The sequence below is a fragment of the Python bivittatus genome, unplaced genomic scaffold, assembly GCF_059951505.1.
Source record: "Python bivittatus isolate LINGU-HERP-01145 unplaced genomic scaffold, Pbiv_v1 ctg000850_np1212, whole genome shotgun sequence".
Classification (NCBI taxonomy): domain Eukaryota; kingdom Metazoa; phylum Chordata; class Lepidosauria; order Squamata; family Pythonidae; genus Python; species Python bivittatus.
Window position 1 is genome coordinate 8,473,080 of NW_028277112.1, and position 20,942 is coordinate 8,494,021.

Sequence of the window (20,942 nt, forward strand, 5' to 3'; positions counted from 1 at the left end):
GGTTATAATCAGACCTCTTATTTATTCAGTTTTAGCTGAGGGCACTGTTTGTGCAGCTTTAATCTGGGTATTCAGAACAGAGATGTCATCAGACTCTGAATTAATATGGTGATTTCTTCTGCTTTAAGAGAAAAGGTGAATATATCTAACATTATTAGAAAAAAATATTAGTGATGTTGTTTTGTACAATTGCCATACATTATATCCTTTTCATCTTTTGTTTCCTAAGCAGTACATTACCTTTGTAAAATTCACTTGAATATTCCTTTCTGATTATTCCATAAATAGAAAATCTACTGTTAGCTATGTCTATTGTTCTTCATAGTGAATGTGAGTTGATTGGCTTAACCAAGAATTACTTTAAGCACTAATTTATATTAGTTTAATTATAATTCAGTTGAAAGTCTCAACTGAACTGGATTAGTTTGTTGCCCCTGGAATCCCTAAGTGCCTTTCCCACTCTTCAGTAAAGAGTTTCTTACATCTTCCCAATGATATGAAATGCATCCAGTTGAAGATGTCAACATCATCATGGTTTATATAGTAGTTAGCATAAAATTTTATCAGTAGTTGTAAGCTAGACTAGGAACTTAAAATATCCTGGAAGATGGCAAATGACATACCACCTCTGTGACACTGTCAAGAAAGCTGTATTGATGCTTCATCAGAGTTGTATTTGATATGAAAACATCTTTACTTTTTTTTAATGAAGATTCTTCCAGCATTTTTTTTTTTTTGCCATTATTGGTGAACAGAGCTGTTGGAAAATATGATTTCATGGTAATTTAATTGTAGTATAAAGTAGTAACTATTTTTATGCTGCTGTGTTTCTGTTTTATGATACATTTTCAACACTGGTTTTGAGTATATATGGTAAATATGTCTTGATAACTGTAATTAGATGAGCTGGTATGATAGACTACATTAAAATGTTTACAATCTTTTATGCTAAGGTATTGCCACAAGGAACGTAGATATTTTTCAAGTAGTTAAAGAGTCTCAGTATTTTATGGGTCTGTGTTTATGTATGTGTGTGAGTATACAAGTAACTGGAATTCACACATTGTGCTAAACTATGGTTTGTTCAATAAACCACATTTAGCCATGCCCGTAAACAGATTAGGGCAAATCCAAACAAACCACATTAACATTTAACAGATTGTGTGAACTGCACCTCTGTGTTTGTGGGTGAGTAGTATCGGTGTGAACCTTACAGCTAGATCATGACTAAGTTAATTACAATTTAGTTCCATTAAAAGAGATGTTATAAATTGATCTACATGATGAATAATATTCATTTAGTCATAATAAGGTTATTTTGTTTCAAGGTTCATTGATTATAATACGATTAAAGCATAATCCATAATCTGGATCCAAATTTATACAAAAATATATTCTTCTCCAGATCCAACAATTCATTTTAAATCTGTCCAGTCTAGTGAGAAAATAAGTGCATTATTTTATAAGAACAAATTGGAGTTCGAGAATCATTGGGGAAAAATGTATTTCAAAAGCACAATTTTTTTCATGAATTATCAGGAGAGGAATGAGTCAGAATTAGGGCTGTGCAGTGCTTCAGATTTGATTTGGAAAAGGTGCTTCAGAACATGTGGGAGTGTGAACATACCCCGTTACAGTTCATCAAGCAGAAATGTCTTTCCAGGATGCGTGGCTGTTGTGGAAAGGGTTCCTCTGTATATCCAATGCCCTGGAAAGTTATATTTGCTTCCAGGATGGTGAATATGCAGAAGAACCCTTTCCATTGCAGCAGAATCAAGGAGGGGTGTTGTGTTTGTGGGTCCTGTGCATTTTGAAACACCTCTTCCAACTCTAGTTTGAAGGTGGCTGGTGTGGGTCTTCCGGGTTCAGCACAGAAGCTGCCTTCCTCCTAGTTACTATTTATGTAGTTATAAAAGTATTTATCACTTTTTTGGTTAAAGAATCCGAAATGGTAGTACTTAAGAACGTAGTTAAAATTAAAAGGAGTACGTTAAAACTGACAACAGGGAAAACAGCATCACCAATACTGGTGTGTGTATGTGTGTGATGTGTGTGTGTTTGATAAGTTAAATGTTAACTGAAAATTTTAAAAGGTGACCAGAACATATAAAATTTAAAGTTAATTCCATAATTTTGGTGCCAGAACAGAACTGTCTCATACATAACTTAGAAAGCCAAGGTCTTTGAGGCTGAATGCAGCTGTTTTGTTGTTTCTGGTTCTAAGATAATTACTTTATTTTATTTATTTTATTTTATTCAATTTCTATAAGCAGCTCATCCCAAATAAGTGACTTGGCAGTGAACAATCATAAAAACAGTTAAAACCAATACAAACAAATACAAATACAGATACAGATACAAATACATAGCTCCAGATACCAGGGGATCCCCAGCCTGTTGAAAAAACAATGTTTTGAGGGATTTCTGTAAGGTTAGTAGGGTTGGAGCTAACCTCAGTGCAGGGGGAGGCAGGGTGATGTTCCAAAGGTTGGGTACCATGGCCAGACATACAGACTTGCCCAAATACAGTTCTGGACTGTTTCTGAAAGCACACTTATGAACTAACCCTGGAAAGTTCATTACTATTGTAAGGACTGAATTTCATCTAACATTCAGTTGAATATCACTCTATTCTCTTTCATTCATATTTAATACGAAAGTTTTTCAAATACTCTGTTAGTAATCATGAGCAAAATTCTAAAAAAATAAGAGTTGATACTTACAGTTCTTGAGAAAAGAAAGGAATCACATAGACACAGAGTATATTAGAGTGCCAATCAAAAACACCTAAAGAACTTAAATCATTCTGGAATTCTGTGTGCTGGATCCTCTGTTTGATAACCCCTTTAAACTTTTCTGATTCTAGAGATAATAGATACTTGTCACAAGGCGATTTGCTTGTGATGCTTTTCCACCATGGGAATCTAAGGTTGTCAGATCATATTAACAAAGGCAATCCAATTGGTGTCAGGCTAAGCATTAGCCAAGCTGTCAGAATAACCAAACGTTAGCTTTAATTTTGGACAACTCAGTCTCTAGTTAAAGGCTATAACAGGGTTAGAAATGCGTTTGGGAAACTGAAAAAGATGTATTAAAGAATCTAGTTGGATTTCTTCCTAGTGGCTATAACAGACATGTAATCTTTTGAAATGGAATATTCCAAATTGGGACATTTTTTTTTGTTTATGTAAGATGCCAGATATTACCTATCAGGTTGAGGCCTTTAATACTAAAGTACATAGTCTATGTATCCAGAAGTGTTGTCTTATTTCAGGATAGTGTGGTTGGTGATATCAATATTTTAATAACAGATACATTGTGATTATATGAATCCAACATACCAATTTATTATTTGCTTATTAGACTTAGGACCAAGCCATCCACGCATATATCTCTGTGTGTGAGAGAGACAGAGAAATTATGTCTGTTGGAGAATTTATTGTTCCCATTTTTCATGCAACTGTAAGCAGTAGGTTTTTAAGGTTTAATAATTGACTAAATAACCCATTACCTTCCACTGTAAGTTGCTTTTGAGAAGCATATTATAAAATGATTATGTTCATATTCTTTCAGGTTACTGATAGTAATTATGAAACTACATTGTTATGTAACATGTTATAATGTATATACATATTTCATGTTGGAGTTTGCACTGTTGCCAAGAAAACATGACTGTTATATAGAAATACTAGTGGTTTCCTTATAGCTTTTTAGGTATTCATGAACCCAATAACTGTATTGTCGAAGGCTTTTACGGCCGGCATACGATGGCTGGTGTGGGTCTTCCGGGCTGTGTGGCCGGGTTCTTGAAGTTTTGTTTCCTAACATTTCGCCAGCACCTGTGACCGGCATCTTCAGAGGGCAGGAGTGCTCCTGTCTGTGTTCCTGCACTCTGAAGATGCTGGTCACAGGTACTGGCGAAACGTTAGGAAACAAAACTTCAAGAACACGGCCACACAGCCCGGAAGACCCATACCAGCCAACCCAATAACTCATTATGATTATTAAATAATAATGACTCTAAATTTTACAACTTTACATACCACCACCCAGATGACTCTGGATAGGTTCCAAAAACAAGCATATAATTAATAGTAGAACACTTCTATTTTTAAAAAAATACAAATAATTCATAAAACCATACTACTTTTAAGAGTCATTCCTTTCACCTGATTAATAAGATAATTAAGATAACTCTTAATATTGTTTTCCACTGTGGGAAAGTTGTAACTTGAACAAGACATTTCTCCTTTCAGACATTATTACAACACAAATGTTCTATTGTTTTTGCATATTATGAACTGTGCAAAAACATGGTCAAAGGTAAACAACCTGATACTAGAGCAAGATGTTACCAAATCAAGGAATAGAGGGAAACTGTATCTTCCATCCCTGTCCAAACTAAATTATCTTATAAGGTGAGCAAGAGAAGGAGACACAAGAAATATGAAAATGATTATAAATAGTGCTCACATTTGATAATAGCAGTCCCTGGAATTCTTTTGTAATGACTTCATAGTCTTGCTACCTGAACCCTTGTGTCCTGGGAAATGCATTCTTGCAGCATTTTGTCTTGTGAACCAAAGAGGTCTGACACAAACAATGCCAGCTAATCATATCCCGAGGCAGTGCAGATATGGGTCAGTGCTCATTAAACCAAATTCAGAGCAAATGTTCTGTGTGGCGCTATAAATGCAAATAAGGTTATGCAGTACAAATACTTAAATGATTATTAAACAGTGCTTTTCAAACAAAATTTAATAAGCTATTTTTAAAATTTGCTTGAGAAGCATCGTTTGAGAAATAAATGCTTAACTTATTTAAGAATAAAATTAAAAGAAATACTTCTAAGATACAGGATTGTTTATTATATAGATAGTGTATTGGTATAAATCAACCTTTTTTTGGTTGGTATATCAATATCTTAGGAGAAGTAGTAAAATGAAACACCTTCCATTCCCAGAGAAATCATAATTTGAATAACTCAGATTTTCTGAGCTTGGAAGAGTTGTTGTTCAACTGTTTTGAGCAGCTGAAGAGAGTATTATGGGTCAGGAGTGACAACAGTGCTTGTTTTAGCTGGGAAGCTCAATTAGTGAGTGGTAGGATCAGGGAGTCATCAATAGATCAAATGGCTATTTTATTTTTATTTATTTTATTTATGTGATTTAATTTATACAGCCATGCTTTTTATTACTTTGAAGTTCTGACTCAATATAGGTATAAACATTTAGAACAGAGTTATATCTCAGAATTCTTTCTCAAGTTAACTTTGTAGTAAGGCTTCTTGCCATCATACAGTGTATATGGGAATATCCAACTCCTCCAGACACAAGGGGAAAGTTTCAGTCATTCCTGCCAAATTTTGTGATGACAGTTAAGCAGTGCAAGAAAGAACTAAAAGGGATCTAAAGAGGTTAACTCTACTTTTAGTAATCCTTTCAAAATGCTTCCTATTACAGGGAAATGGCTATATGAAAGTGGAAATATTATCTGTCCATTTTAATCTGGTCTATTCTATTTGCGAGGATCATCACAATAGCACAGTAATTTTTTAAAAAAGAAAAGTATGGTCTGTTATTTGGGACCTAGGTTTTTAAAAATCTAGATATAAATCAGTTACCATTCTGAATATTGTAAAAATGTATATGAACACATTTGAAGTAGTAAGAGTAATTTTTTTCTGTTCTAGGAAATTATCAACTTTTATAGAGCTTATATTTAGTATGGCAAATATTAGGAGTCAGCGTGGTGGCTCATTGACAAATTACTTCTAACTAACTGAAAAATGTAGTTTCTGACATGCATGGCAAGAAAAGAAAATCAAGAGTAATAGATTAAGAATGCAAATACAAAAATGCGGCCTATCATTACAACCCACTGTAATATTCCTTTTTTTTGTTTATTTAATCCTATAATATTGAAACTCTGATTATTTCATGTGCTGTGAAGAGTTGTTAGAACTTTTTCAGCATTTCGTGACCTAAGGGTTTTCTGAACTATTTATATTAAATTCAGATATTAACCTTAGAAAGCCTTTGGTTTTACAGCCAGCAATCAAAATCATAGTTGAACTGGTGAACTATATATGGCACAACCCTTGTCTTTTCTTTTTCTTTTTAATTTACTAGGATGTCTAATATTGTCAATTTACAATGGGATGTTTAACTTTGATAAGCTATTTTAGGCTTTGGCTTTGATAAAATATAACTATTTCAACCACAACTTTATTTGAAATTTTGCCACCTAATTTTCATAGGGGTAGGTATCATTTCATTATAACAGAGTAATGTTCTTGTATTAAAAACACGGAACCTGCTTTTTCCTGATTCAGAAAGGATGAATTTCTCAGGCTTTTCTTTGATATGACTTTATGAGTTTGAGACAAATATCTCAACCTGACCTGAAACAATTCTAACTTTTTGGCTTGATTGATTGCATAACAGGTAATGCTTAGTGAAAAAATAAATAATTTTTACTCAATTTAAATAATAAACAGAACCTAGATATGTGCAATACAGTAATATGCATATTTATGAATTGCATATTGCATGTGCTACATGAGCTTACCTGTTACTGAATATATTATGGTTTCCATCCTTACTTTTTCTGTGAAGTTATTGACTGTGCCAATAGTTCAAAATAAGAAATATATTTCCATTATTTAGGGTTCAGACTAGTTTTTGTACTTTTAATTTTGTATTATATCAACAGTTTCAAACCTTTCCTTATATAAACCAATACACAGTCATTGAAAGATTTTTAAGAACTACTAGACAACCTTGTGACCTGTTGGGTCATCCTTTGAGAGAAAGGTAGTGCAATCTGATGTGGCCAGAATGAACATTAAATTTTAGGCTGACCATATTTTTTACCCCAATGCTGGATGGTCCATGGTCATCTAAGAAGAGTATATATCATAAATAGAAAAATAATTGTAGCGGCAAACAAACTTCAATAAAAGCAGTGGGAGTGACTTCTGACTTCCTGCTGGCTTCCCCATTGACTTTGCTTGCAAGAAGCTGGCAGGGAACATCGGAAATCACAATCACATGACTGTAGGGATATTCCAATGGCCACAACTTTGCGAATAATACTGGTGTGGACATTGTGGACATTTCAATTCCATAGGAGTAATGGGTCCCATATTTTTTATGCATTCTTTAAATTAGTGGATTCTAGGTACCTTGATTCAAAAATTGTTGCCGTTTAATGTATAATGTGCCGTTTGGGCTAATTTGAGGGTACAAACAGACAAACGGATAAAACAATGAGAGTTTTAGTAGTATATAGATAGATAACAATGCAGGCAAAGCAGTGGAGCCCCCAAAGGTGAATATAGAAGACAAAAACTCTACTTTCAATTTTTTTAAAAAGGATACAACTCTCATGGGATTGCCAAGTGTCATGATTTTTTAGTATCCCTGCCAAAAATATTGTGAGATTTGGTCAAGAATGCCAAAAACTTGAGATATTTGGTAATTGCATAAGATTTTAAACTATCCATGGTTTAAAGAATTATAGAGGTGTGCTACATTATGCTCTGAAGTATTGCAGAACATATGTATAGTGCTACTTTATTTTAACCCACACCAGAACCAAGGGTGCTATTTTCGTGGACCACCAGCAGTTTCCAAGTCATGTTATAAAGTGTTGCTTTATATTATTAGAATGTAAATCAACATTTTAATGTCATTTTAGTTTACTAGATTAACTGCCACTTAATTCTATGTATGTCTTTTCAGATGTAGGTCCCACTGAATTGAATGAATTACTTCCAAACACGTAGGCACAGGTTTGCAGCTTTTGAGATGAAGACACTTAATTTCCTTAATATTTTCCAGATCCTTGACTTCTGTGATATATTAACAACAGGCTTCTTTGAAGAAGCAATGGATTTTGGATTCCTTCCTGTGACTTTAGCAGATAACCAGCTGTTCAGGATTCTTTATTAACCTGACGAGCAACATTAAGCTTTTTTTTCAGCTTTGGGAATTTTAAATGACTTTCAACTTTCAATCTAAAATAAATATAGAAGTGGCTGCTTTGAACACCATTTCCACGAGCGATTCTAAGTGTAATAAGTGCTTAGATGCTTGATATTCCTAAATGTCATTTTGACTTAAACCATGAATGTATTTGATAGATGATTAACTAAAGGGGGAAAATATCTAGAAACCTTTACTAAGGTTGCTGAATGTAAAGGATTTCATATGCTTTAGTAAAAAATGTTTGTAAAGATTCAAATCTGCTATTGAGTTCACTGATCCTTTAAGTGTCATTGAAGTGTTAACTGCTTCCATGGAGAATGGATTCTTAGATTTATCTCACTCACCACCCATAATATGCAATGCTGAACTGTCTGGGAAATTCTGCTGAACATTTTAGGTCAAGACTTAATGCCGTATAAAAGATGCTGAGCTAACAAGAACCCTGATTTCCTTATTTTATAGTTATATATGCCGCTGTCAAAACGAGAACTTATTTTTGGAACAATATATCTACATACAGTGTTTAAGAGACTGGATGCTTATCTCATTATCAGTTTTGTCCCTCCCTCCCTCCCTCCCAAGAAACAAAATTCTTTGATTAAAAGCAGTGTAAGAAACCATATTTTAGCAAATAAGGTCATTGATGGTATGTTTATCATTTTAGAGACCATGGTATTGCAAAGTTTGAGAATCCCTAGTGTACTGTAAATCAGATATTCACTAGTAGTATAAATTAGAATTCTAAAGAATTTTGTTCCTTTACGTGCAAACTCAAAAGCAAAAGGTGCCCCAGGTGATACTATAATCATGCCTGTTATATATCAACATTTCTTTATAGGAGACCTGTGAAGAAGAATTATTTTAATATTACAAAAGAAAACATGGCTGTAAGTTTGTCTAAAACAAAGGAAACATCAACCGAGACCAGTTTATATGTGGAAATTGCATTTTTTACAAATTCAGTATGATAAAGGCTAGGAAAAATAAATGCCAGCTTGTTGTAGATAGATCTTTGATACCTTCTTGAAAGTTTAGATCTTCTGCAGATGTCTAAAATGGAAGTTTTTATTGCCGACTATTAATGTTTAGACCAGGTCTGCGCAACTGATAGAGGGAAAAGGGCCAGACTGATATCTTAAAAGTAATTGTGGCTGCAGAGGAAGACCTGTGGCACAGTGGTGGCCTTGGAGCTGGCAGTGTCTGTGAGGTCTGGAGGTCTTGGAGGTGCTCAGCAGTGTGTCTTTCAGAGCAGAAGTGGCTGCAAAGAGGCATCAGTGGAGCCTTCCTGCAACATTTGGCAGCAGTGATGATTATTTTTCCAAAAATGCTGGTGGGCCGCCCAAGGCCACTTGGTGTGCTGCGTGTTGTATAGGCCGGGTTTATGCCAAAGTAGCTCCCAATGAATTTCTTTTGCAGGCATTGTTATAAAAATAGTCAAAATATTCATTTTGCTACCACCTTACATGTTTTTACATATTCAGACGGGGCTGAGTTTACAATTTCTAATTTTAGTCATTATTGTTGAAATCCTGCAGTCCCCTGTAAGTAAGCCCTATTTAAGTCAGTGAGACTTATTTTTGAGTGGCTGTAAGTCTACATAATCACAAGACTAGACAGTTGAATAAAAAGCTTAATAAATATTGATTCCCCCCCCTCCCATTTTTATATCACAATCTGTTTTGTTGCCATTGCATCAGGTAATGAAACAATTTATTTTGTCTATTATGGAGACTTTCCTACAACTTTTAATTTTCTATGAAAATCTTTTAAAGTTGGTTCAGCTTGGCAGGCTGAACAGTTTTACATTGTCAGTACCCCAAATGGAGAAGAAGAGTGGACAAAATAGAATGTGATTGGAATGGTGTGGGAGCAAGAGAAGGCAATTGTATGATGTGTATATGAAATATTTTTTCTAGTTTCTATCCTGCCACTTTTTCATGGGTGACTGTAGACCTATTCTCCAAAAATATGCATTGTGTTGGGTTCCTTCTTATTTGCTTACAGGGATGTTCATGTACAAATCTCAACAATGGTTGGATGGTGGTGATCTCTTTTAAAGAACTTAACATATCAAGGTCCCCATGATACTTTCAAAATGGACAGGGCACTAAATTTTGCTTTCAGGGAGAACTTGTTGTTTGTGAAAGTCAATAAAGACTTTCTTAAACTTGTTTCCATCTGAATGTGATAAAATAATGACTGGTTGAAAAATAAAATATGTATATGAAAAGCTGCTTGATCTTTTCAATAAGATGTTATAATGCTGGATTATGTCTACATTTTTATCTTTATCATCTACTTTCTAGGGGAGATTGATTTATGATAAAATATATGTAATGTTCTGTATTGGTCTATATGTGTTGTCAGCAGATATAATAAGAAACAGTTTATTCCATTTATTAAATCTTTTATTAAATCTTTTTATTCAATATATTTGATGGAAAATGTGCCTTAAAATAGCAATTTTATTTTTATTCAATAATACCAGAAAACAAAGTTTGAGTTTTTCTAAAAATCTGATACTGAAAATTTTATAGTATTTTGAGGCTATTGGATTTTAGTGGATGGACATGATTTGATATATATCTCTTTTCAATGCATTTTATATTATTGTGATATTAATTACTACCAATGGCAAATCAAAAATTTAAAATTACTATTAAAAGCTCTTTTTTTTCTACAGATTCATTGCCTGGAGTTTGGAATGTATTTGGTTACCAAATCCATCATGAAATAGATGAACCCCCACTAGATGGTGAATCAACAACTGATGAACCCTGTACAGCAAGCCCTGATGATGTTCCTGAAGATATCCTAATTGTTGACCATTTCTATCCTGAAATATATCATCTGGAAGAAGATGATAGTGAAGAAGTTGACTGTGAGAATACTACTGCTATCACAACTCCCCCACCTTTGCAGTTTATTAATGGAAAGCAGCAAGTGACCACTGCACCTAAAGATATAAAAGCGGAAGAAGCAAGGAGTGACCAAATTTTAGCACATTCCAAAAATGTAAATTTTCTGCATATCAATGAAACTAACATGGTGTCTGAGAATGAGTTCTTGGCCACAATACAGCCAAATGAATCAACTGTGGATACTGCTGTTACACAAAAGTTAATGGCAGAATTTGACATGATAGAAGAGGTCTTTAGTGGAGATTTAGAAGTTTCAACTACACATAAAATTCATGAAACAATATTTCTCCATGGCCAGTCTTTATCAGACAATACTGAGAAATTGATACAGTCTGAAACAGAACACTTAGAAGATTTAACTGCCAAGCCTGAATTAATAAGTTCTGTTTCTCCCCACACAATGAACACAGAGCTAAAAGAAGACTCTGAACAGTTAACCATAACAGCTTCTACTCAAGGTTGGTTACCTCATTCTACCACTATACCCTTAGCCACTGGAGATGACATAGCAGCTCAACATGACACTTCTGTTGTGCAAGGAAATTATAATACAACAAGTAGACATAATATACTTAGTTCTTATATAAATTCATTGGCAACAACTACAAGTACTAATTTATTGAATATGCCAGAAGGGTCTGGAGATGTTCAAGAAGATGGTTTTAAACCAACTAGTGCATTAATAAAACCAGGAGGACAAGAAAAAGATCCTATTCAGGAAATTTTCTCAGTTGATGAAAAGCCAGTTCCACCTAAAGCTATCCCTTCTGCTTCACAATCTCCTGCTTCTTTGTATAAAGAGACTATGTTTATTACTGAACATAGTTTTGTAGAATCCTTTACTACTGACTCTTCTACTGAAATAATTTTGAGCACTACTGAAAATCCAGTTAATATGGAGGAGAAGAAAGAAAGTACAAACACTGTTTCTTTAAATATGGAGAATTCAACTGCCATCAATACAGAAAAATTGTTTAGTAACACTGAGTACTTCAGTGATAACATCAGAGCTGTGAGTGAAGGATCGATAACTCTCACCAAAACAATTTCTGTAACAGATGTTCCCCCTCTCAAAACCAAAGAGGTCACAGGAAATAGATTGCCCATTAATGAAGAATCTGGTGATGGATCCACAGAATTTTGGAGGAAACCTAATAGAGAAATACTTTTGGGGGGTCCTACCAGCAAAGTGGTAAGTATAGACTCCCAATTTCTAGATCCAGGTTTTGGAGGAATTGATAGTATGACTCAAGCTACTACCCTGACTTCATTTCCAGTGAGGTCTGAATATGGAAGCAGTGAAGGAAAGGAAATAGGTGGTGTTTCAAGTAAACCACCAGTGAATCATGCAATTCTTACTAATCATACAGTAGATGTGTTGGATGCTGAATTGCATGGGGGGGCTACAGACACTAGAATAGAAAGTCAAGTATCAAAAAATGCAACTTATAGCCAAGGAGCACTACAAGATGAATCAGATGCAAGTATGTTATTGCCATTTAATGACAAGTCTGTTGTGGAGACAAATGAAGAAGTAATAACATCTATAGCAGTACAAGAGCAAACAGACTTGTTTGAAACATCTAGTATGACAGTGACTCTGGAACCTTCAGCAAACATTTCTCCTGACATCAGTGTAAGAATGAACTTAGTAACAGAATCAAGTGAAACTGGAAACACTGTAGAACATTCCACCAGTACTCCACAGTATTCCACATTAGTGGCAAATAACATAACTCTGCAGAAAGGAAGTTCTGAATACATAGTAAATGAAGCAATGGAATCTCTTCAGCTGGAAGATAGAAAAAACATTTCTCCAACTACCTTTGCCCAAAAAATGGATCTTGTGGATGTAGGCTCTGGAGAAGAATCAGTTAATGACACAAGTAGCATGGTACTGGAGCATTATACTCCCACAGAAAAAGAAAATAATAGTAAATTTCCATTGATTGAACCTGGTTCTGGAGACATAGACTCTTTTACATATTCTCCTACAAAAAACCCAGTTTCATCTGAATTATTGGTACAAGGACCTAGAATTCAAATAAATGAAAGTGAAGAACGCAGCGTGACATCTCAGTATCCACTAGTTACAGATGTAGCTGCAACGTTAGACATAAGTAGTACTACTATAGTCACATTAGTGAACCCAAGTATTACAGGAGAGTCCATTAACAAATCAAAAATGGAAGAGGAAGTGTCAAATATATTGGAAACAAGAGCTTCTGATACAACCTCCCATTTGGAGGCAGACATGTATTATGAAGAAAGAAGAAAAATTACACAAACAGAATCTGTAACAGAACAGCCAAGAATTTCTGGTACTTCTACATTTAATCCACATGTAGAAGAAATAAAATTTGATATTAATTCTGTTACTGAATCTTTACAGAAATATCCCCCTTCGTATGATCAAACACGTAGAACTGTAGAGAAAGAAGAATGGCTGGAAGAAAATAGTAAACCTACTGAAGGTGGTCACACACTTTCCCCCCCATCTACAATGTATAGACCAATAAACACAGCAATTAATGTTCCATTTTTGTCAAAACAAGACTTGGAAAATGCATTCTTTATGGTTCAGACTACCACTGCACCTGGGAGTTCTGCTATATTAAAAGAAAGCTCCAACATGTTAAAACTTGATACTCTTCATCCTAAAAGTTCAGAAGAACTTTTTTCAGAGGAAAAACAAGAATTTGAAAGGCACACTGACTATTCTAGATATGAATTTAAATATCCACCCACTATAGAAGACAATTTGTCTGAAGCCAGTGATGAAATAGTTCCACTGTTACCTATTGTAGATACTGAAACATCTTCTATAAATTGGTTCATTCCTGAAGATGATCAGAACAAAGAAAACACCTCCCAAGAGGAAGAAAATATACTAGCTGCAACAGATGGAACTTCCCAAGGGCAAGCCTGGGTGTTGACAGGGCATGAAAATGAAACTCCTATTTCAGAATTATTTATTGAACCCCTTACTGCTGGAACAATAGAAACACCAAAAATCACCTTATTACCCAAAGTGTTGAGTGTTGCAAGCCATGATGGTTCTGGGGAAGGATCTGGCTGGCAGGATGTAATGGGGAAAAAATCTGAATCATCTACCCAGTTGCCCAATTGGGAAATGCCACCTATAACACACACCCTCCCTTATTCAGAGATTGAGAACACAAGTGCCACAGTGAATGGATCTCCAAAAGAACTACTCATCTACTCAGAGAAACAGGAAGACACAGCAACATCTGAAAGTGACATTTCAGAGAGCTTTTCATATGAGAATTCCACAAACAACATAAAGGATTATGAAGATCTTATCCCTGTAGTTGGTTTCAAAAGAAATTATTCTGAGGATATTTCTAGCTTTATTGATATTATTGGAACAGGGCATGAAGTAATATCTGATGAAACAACAATTATTGATGTTGATTATTTGAAATCAAGTGCAAATGTTGAAGACATTAGAGATTATACAACTGTAAAGCCCGACAGACACTCAACTTATGATATTTATACATCAGCAATGAAAATTCAAAATATAACACCTGAAATGTTAATTGATGATAACAGTATAGATAATCAAGGAAGTTCTGTGGGTAGTAAATTCATACATAGTGAACCTATATTATCTGAACATACCCCAACATCAGATGTGGGTTCAGGAGATGTTGCATTTTTCACAATAGAAACTGCAATTTCTCAGGACCTGCCTAAAATATCCACTCTACTTCCAACCATGGCTCCTCTTGTCAGTTCTACCATATTGTCTCCAATGAGTTCTGAAGAAAAGGCCACTGAATTAGGGTATGAAACTGAACATACAGAATCTGAAGAAACAATACAACCCATATCTGAACAACCAACACTGTCAGACAATCAAATAGTAGCTGAGGAAAATGAAATTACATTTTCAGGAGAAAAACAAGTACAGATGGATAAACAGAAACATCTGGTTCTTTCTTCAACTCCAGCATACATGCCTATAAAAACACAACAAACTTTGACAACACATAAACCTGAAGAAAATACTGCTTCAGGTCAGCTTGTTTCACAAAATGTAACAAAGTCTGAAGAAACAAGCGACAAGGTGTTTGAAGGAATGAAAACTGCACCCACACAATCCATAGAAACAGTTATGAAAAACTTGCTTCTTACAACACAAACACCAAAACTGCCTGTGACTGTGCATTTACTCAATGATGTTTCTGAATACCCAGAAGAAACCATGAAAAGTACATCATCATCAACTGATTCTAACAAACATAGTTTGCCAGTGTCAGAAACTTTTAGAGAAGCTAGTGCTGACACAACAGTAACTTACAAACCTGCTTTGAAAGATTCTTCCAGTGAAACAGCTTTTCCTAAAGTGGAATTGGAGAACAGATTCCTTGAAAGTGTACCTACATCTGATGGGCATATAATAGAAACATCAAAAACTACTACAGAAGAAACAACTATTTTTGAAGAATCTGTTTCAAACGGAGTGGTACCATCAAGCTTTATACATTCAGGTGCTGAAATTTTAGAAGATCGTTTAGAAGAAGAAACTTCTGAGAAGGTAAAGGAGCTAAATCAGTTAGATGGAAGTAGTGCTGATGGAAGTTTGCTGTGGATGCATAGCATACCTTCTTCGGTTCCACATGAGAGTAAAACAGGTGGAGTATTTGGTGCTGATGATGAAGCCAGTGCGTGGCCAATTTCACCCCCGCCATCTACAGATAAAATTGCAGAAGCCCAAACTGTTCAGCCAGAGTCAACAACTATTTCTTCTAACGTTGTAAATCAATATACAGGTCTTGAAAGCATTTCTGATTATAACAGACAGACAATAAATACAGAAGACGTAAATGCAAATGAACTTGTAACCCCACCATTTTTACTTTTGGATGTTACTAAAGGATCAGATTTCCTGATTGGTCCAGGTGAAGGTTCAGTTGAAGGCTCAGCAGTTCAGATCTCAGGTAAGGGAAAAATGGTTTAACGGCATCCTTTCCTCTGTCACAATTATTTATTTTTATCATTTATCTGAAAATGCTTGCCTGAAGATACTATGAAGATAATCATACATGTCGCATTATATGAACAACTGTAGTATGTGAACTGTCCATCATTGGGATGGTGATAGCGGTTTATATTATGATAGCTCTTTCTCAGGTATTATTGCTGGTATTAGTTGTCTAGTTTATCTGGTACACTTGTGCATTCAGATGTGTGTCCAGAAAAATTCAGGACTGATTGCATGAAGGAAAAAAAAAAAGATATTGCATGAGTTATATGTGAAATATTTGTCAATATTTTGGGATAGAAAAATGATTATTAATATAATGTTAGCAGATGTTTGGAATTCATGGAATTGTAATGATATTGAGAGATGGAGCGATCCATGTCTAGCTAAATATGAAAGAGAAACATTTAGTCATTTTGATGGAATTCGCTTTCGTATCCAGATCTTAGGATGAAAGCTATTCAATACATATTCAGCAGATATGAATAGCAGTTCTCCTTGTCTGCCTTCCCTTCCCCTGGATTTGCACTAATTCTCTTATTTACTATTGTGCCCATGTACAATGTGATTCAGGGTGAGTTTGTATATGTGAAACCAGTGTTACTATGGATAAAGTATTCATGAATTGCATAGCTAGTTCTGTAGGATATTCAAAGTATGTGGAATTTGATTTTTTTTTTTTTGCTTATTATCTGTGGACATCCACCATGTTTAGCTTAGATTCTTTTTCCCTATGGTAAGAATTTGTAAACTTAAGATTTCTCATAGTTTTCTGTTGAAGGTTTTGCACAAAATAAGTCAAGGGATAGAATCTTTGTTCAGTAGTTGCATTTAAAAACTTAAAAGAGGCAATTTGGGGCTGATGTACTACTTTCGGACACAGCAGATTCATATAATTACTTAATATGTGGGTGTCATATTCTAGTAATGAGTGATAGTTTTACATATATGTAACCTTCACTTACAAAAACAAAAAGAAACCTGAATTAAATCGTAGAACTTTTCTTTGCCAAGACAAAAGATTCAAATAGTGATTTGACTTGTTCTTTTGGGTGATAAATTTAAAGAAATAAAATGTGCTTATAAATTGATTAAAAATAGTAACTAAATGATTGCATTTATCCAAGGTCACAAGTCTTATTGGGAAGATAACAAACAAAATGTATGCTGTAAGAATGGTTGTTCTGTATACCCAGTCATTGCACATAAACTAACTTTGTTCAGATAATACATGTTTCATTCACCATGTACATGTTTTAACTGTTTTTGGCTATAATTAATTGTCATATCATATCAGCTAAATCCCGAACAGAATATTAAGACTGCCAAAATCAACACAAAGTATCACTGAAGTAAACAAAATACTGCTGAAAATAATTTCCCCTGGTGTAGTTTAGTTTCATTACTATTATGAAAGACTGATCATTGATTTATTGTTACTGCCACATACTGTGCTAAATTGATTATATGTGCTTGCACGTTAATGGTGTTTAATCTGTAACTTTAGCAGATTGACAGCACTAGGGATAAATTAGGAAACAGTTTGCTACTTAGAGAGAACTGACCCAACAAACATTTTTTTTAAAAAAAATACAGCTATTTTCAATGAACTCATTTTTACAGGCCAAGATCTATGTAAAAGCAATCCATGCTTGCATGGGGGCACTTGTTACCCACGCGACTCTTTCTATATCTGCACTTGTATGCCAGGTTTCAGTGGTGATCGGTGTGAAGTAGGTAAGAAACAAACGTTTCGTTGTTTTTGACTAATTTTTTATCATGCAGAAGAAATTCAATAATGTACCTTAAGGTTCAGAGAAGACTGAGACTAATCAGTTTGATGGACACTTACCTAACCATTCAGCAAATGCAATTTATACAGTATGTATACAAATGAGTTATCTAAAAAATGATATTCATTATGTTTATAAAACATGCATTATTCACTGTACTTTTCTGTTCACTTTCTATATAACAGTGTTGCACATTAAGAAATCTTATCTGTGTTTTGCTGTTTAAATAAATAAAAGACTTTTAGGTGATCAGGTGTAAATGATACAGAAGTAAAATATAGTCATGTTAATATCTGGTTTTGATAAATGGGTACCGTAAGGAAAAATTACTGACCCATTTCAAATTTATGCATGCCATCAATAGTTCCACACAATTTGCTTCCAAACATAGCTTCAGGTTAGTAGAGCCTTGGAAACAGGAGGATAAATTTTATGTTTTTCTGAAACAATCCTCTCAGTTGGTGCTCTGCAGATATAATGGAATATATCCTAGGTAGAAATTCTGAAATTTTAATCTAATATATCTAGTGGGTACCAAATGAGGAAAGATACTTCAAAAATGCCCATCCCTTCCCATTTCTACTCAGAATTTTTCTATGTCATCCTTATTTAATGAAGATCTATTAAAAACTCAAGAGTGGCTTTTGAAGACATATTATGAGAGTGTTCATTGAATTAATGAAAAAATTGGTCTTTTTGTTTGTTGGATTGATTCAGCCAAAGGCATGAAGCAATTGTGGTAATAATAGATCTCCTTATTCTGATGGGTTTTGAAGCTCATTTCCAGCTATTTAATTAGTCAATATCACCTGGATTTCTTCTTTTGGAAAATTGTTACATATTATTTCATAAATTATGGACTTCTTTGAATGGACAGCATGATAAAGAAGAAATAAATGGTATGAATGATAATGCCTACAGCCACTAAAGGATACAGAAGTTCAGTGTTTCACAGTGACAAGTTAGAACAAGTTGGACTCTTTGCAGCAATAATTATCCAGATTTTCTTTTTCAAAAAAGGAATTGCTGCAATGTCTTTTCCCCTAGCAGTACAAGTGGTGACAGGTAAACTGAGGATGCAGGTTAGAGATCAAGGATAATTTTTAACAAGTGCAGGTTTGTGTATTGTATTTAGAAGAGTTCTCAGTGTGGGATATATATTCAAATGTTGAAGGAAATTGTTAAACTTATATATTAGGATTTTATTTATTTATCATATGGCACATTCATATCACAAGTCAGTAGAATAAAAACACAAGAGATAAAATACAAAATATAAACTATAAAATTATAAACGTATGTCTAGATTACAAATATAATTTTTTACTTCATTTGTCACAACCAGGAAATCAACAAAATCTTCATTATAGGCTTTGTTTTGGCACTCTTGTCACTATAGTTTGTTTTATAGCCCCACAATCACAATTCAGCCCCACACTATATCAGGATGCCTAAAATCCATGAATGAATTCTTCTACTTGCTACAATTAATATGCATACAGAAGCCTTTAACTTGCAAGTGAGAACAACTGTTGTAAATCATTATTATTTATTTGTAATTTTCTTGGATAGATGTTGACGAATGTCAATCCAGTCCTTGCAGAAATGGTGCCACGTGCATTGATGGCGTCAGCACATTTACTTGTCTTTGTCTCCCAAGCTATGTTGGAGCTCTTTGTGAAAAAGGTGAGAGATCAGTTTGAAATGTATAGTTAACTCAATCCTATTTTCAAAGTAATCTACACAAATGTGGCAAAGAGAATCCATTTGCCACAGGGATGGAATGAATGCATTTTCTTTGTTTATTATATTATTTAATCTAAATATTTAATATTGCCTTTGTTGAACCAGATTTCACAACTGTATACAACAGGGTAAATAAAAATGACTCATTCTTTATGGTAGGCTTTATTTTCTTGTTTTTGTGTTCTAACTGTTATTGTTGCTGACAATTAGTTTAGAGAAGAGAGTAGCTTATTTTACAAACCTTCACTAAATACTGTGAGGTATTTAATCAAGAATGTTGATAAGGCTTAATGAGATCTGGAGTTTGCGTCTTTTGGGGATTTTTACAGGATGCTGATATAAAGTTCAACATAAGGAGGATGATCAAAATAATCACACCTTTTTGTCCCAAATGCCATGTTAAATTTTCAAAAGCTGTTAACAATGACTTTGTGAAATTTTAATAGTGGTACCCCATGTGATGTTTCTATACTGTGTACCCATGATAAATATAATATTTCCACTCTGCAAATTTATCACTTAATTGAATCCCAAACAAAACAAAAGAACATTTCTGGGTTGACACAATGTTTCTTTTCCTTCTAAATCTTAACTCCTCTAGTTATAAGAAATATCTCCCTGATTTATTTTTGTCAAGATGACATTACAGAATAATTACAAGTTTCTTAGCATAGGTTGAAGTCCTGTCCAAAGGTGATAAAGAAAGTTCCAAAAAGTAGAACGGAATGAAAATTCTAGCTCTGTAAATTGTACTCCTTTGCTCATAATTGCAAATGTAGGAAAACAGTGTCTTATTTTTCCATCTCTGCCTGGATTTATTCTCTCTAGAACAAAGTATTTTCCATGTATAATTGCATACTGGCAGATTTCAGGCTAGTCTTTCATCCTAAGCCCACTGGGTGAAAGGCTGTGAATTTGAAAGTGCTTTTTGGGGGGAAAAAAATTCATGAGGCTGAAAGTACTTTTGTGATATATTAATTTTTAAATTTAAGGCAAAGGATTAGATTATTTGCAATTCATTTTTAGTAGTCTTGTTAAGAATGGAAATAATTCTGAATTCAGCTCTTTAATGTAAGACCATACATTGACAACAGTTTTTTTCGTAGTAGATATTTCGAAAATACATTTCTGTAAAAAAATCCAAAAAGGTCTGAAATCATTATAGCTTTAAATTCTACTTTATGACTACAGGGACAGGGCTGAGTGCGTAGGTGAAAGTTTGGAAGTTTTGGATTTGTCTTCAGAAGCCCTGTGGGTCTAACACCTTCAGTCTGCCTCTTACTTTGTATAGCAGCTCGGTAATTATGGCTGCCACCATCAGTCTTTTGGGGGATGGCTCCTCCCCCCATCTCAGCATGTGAGAGAAATGGGGCTACCATAGCTGGTGTGTTTTATTGGGAGATTAAAAGGGAAAAAATGATACAAGGGACAAATTCTGGCCTTGTGAGTTTAGGTGCATGATTAGGGAGATCATCCCCTC

General features: G+C 34.3%; 1 protein-coding gene across 1 annotated transcript in view; it reads left to right on the forward strand.

Moving 5' to 3' along the window:
* Window positions 1-20,942, forward strand: part of VCAN (versican) — a 100,102-nt gene that overhangs the window by 47,861 nt on the left and 31,299 nt on the right. The window contains exons 8-10 of the mRNA XM_088129950.1: window positions 10,675-15,879; window positions 17,547-17,660; window positions 19,289-19,402. Coding sequence (XP_087986076.1) covers window positions 10,675-15,879; window positions 17,547-17,660; window positions 19,289-19,402 — 5,433 coding nt within the window. The remainder of the gene's footprint in view (window positions 1-10,674; window positions 15,880-17,546; window positions 17,661-19,288; window positions 19,403-20,942) is intronic.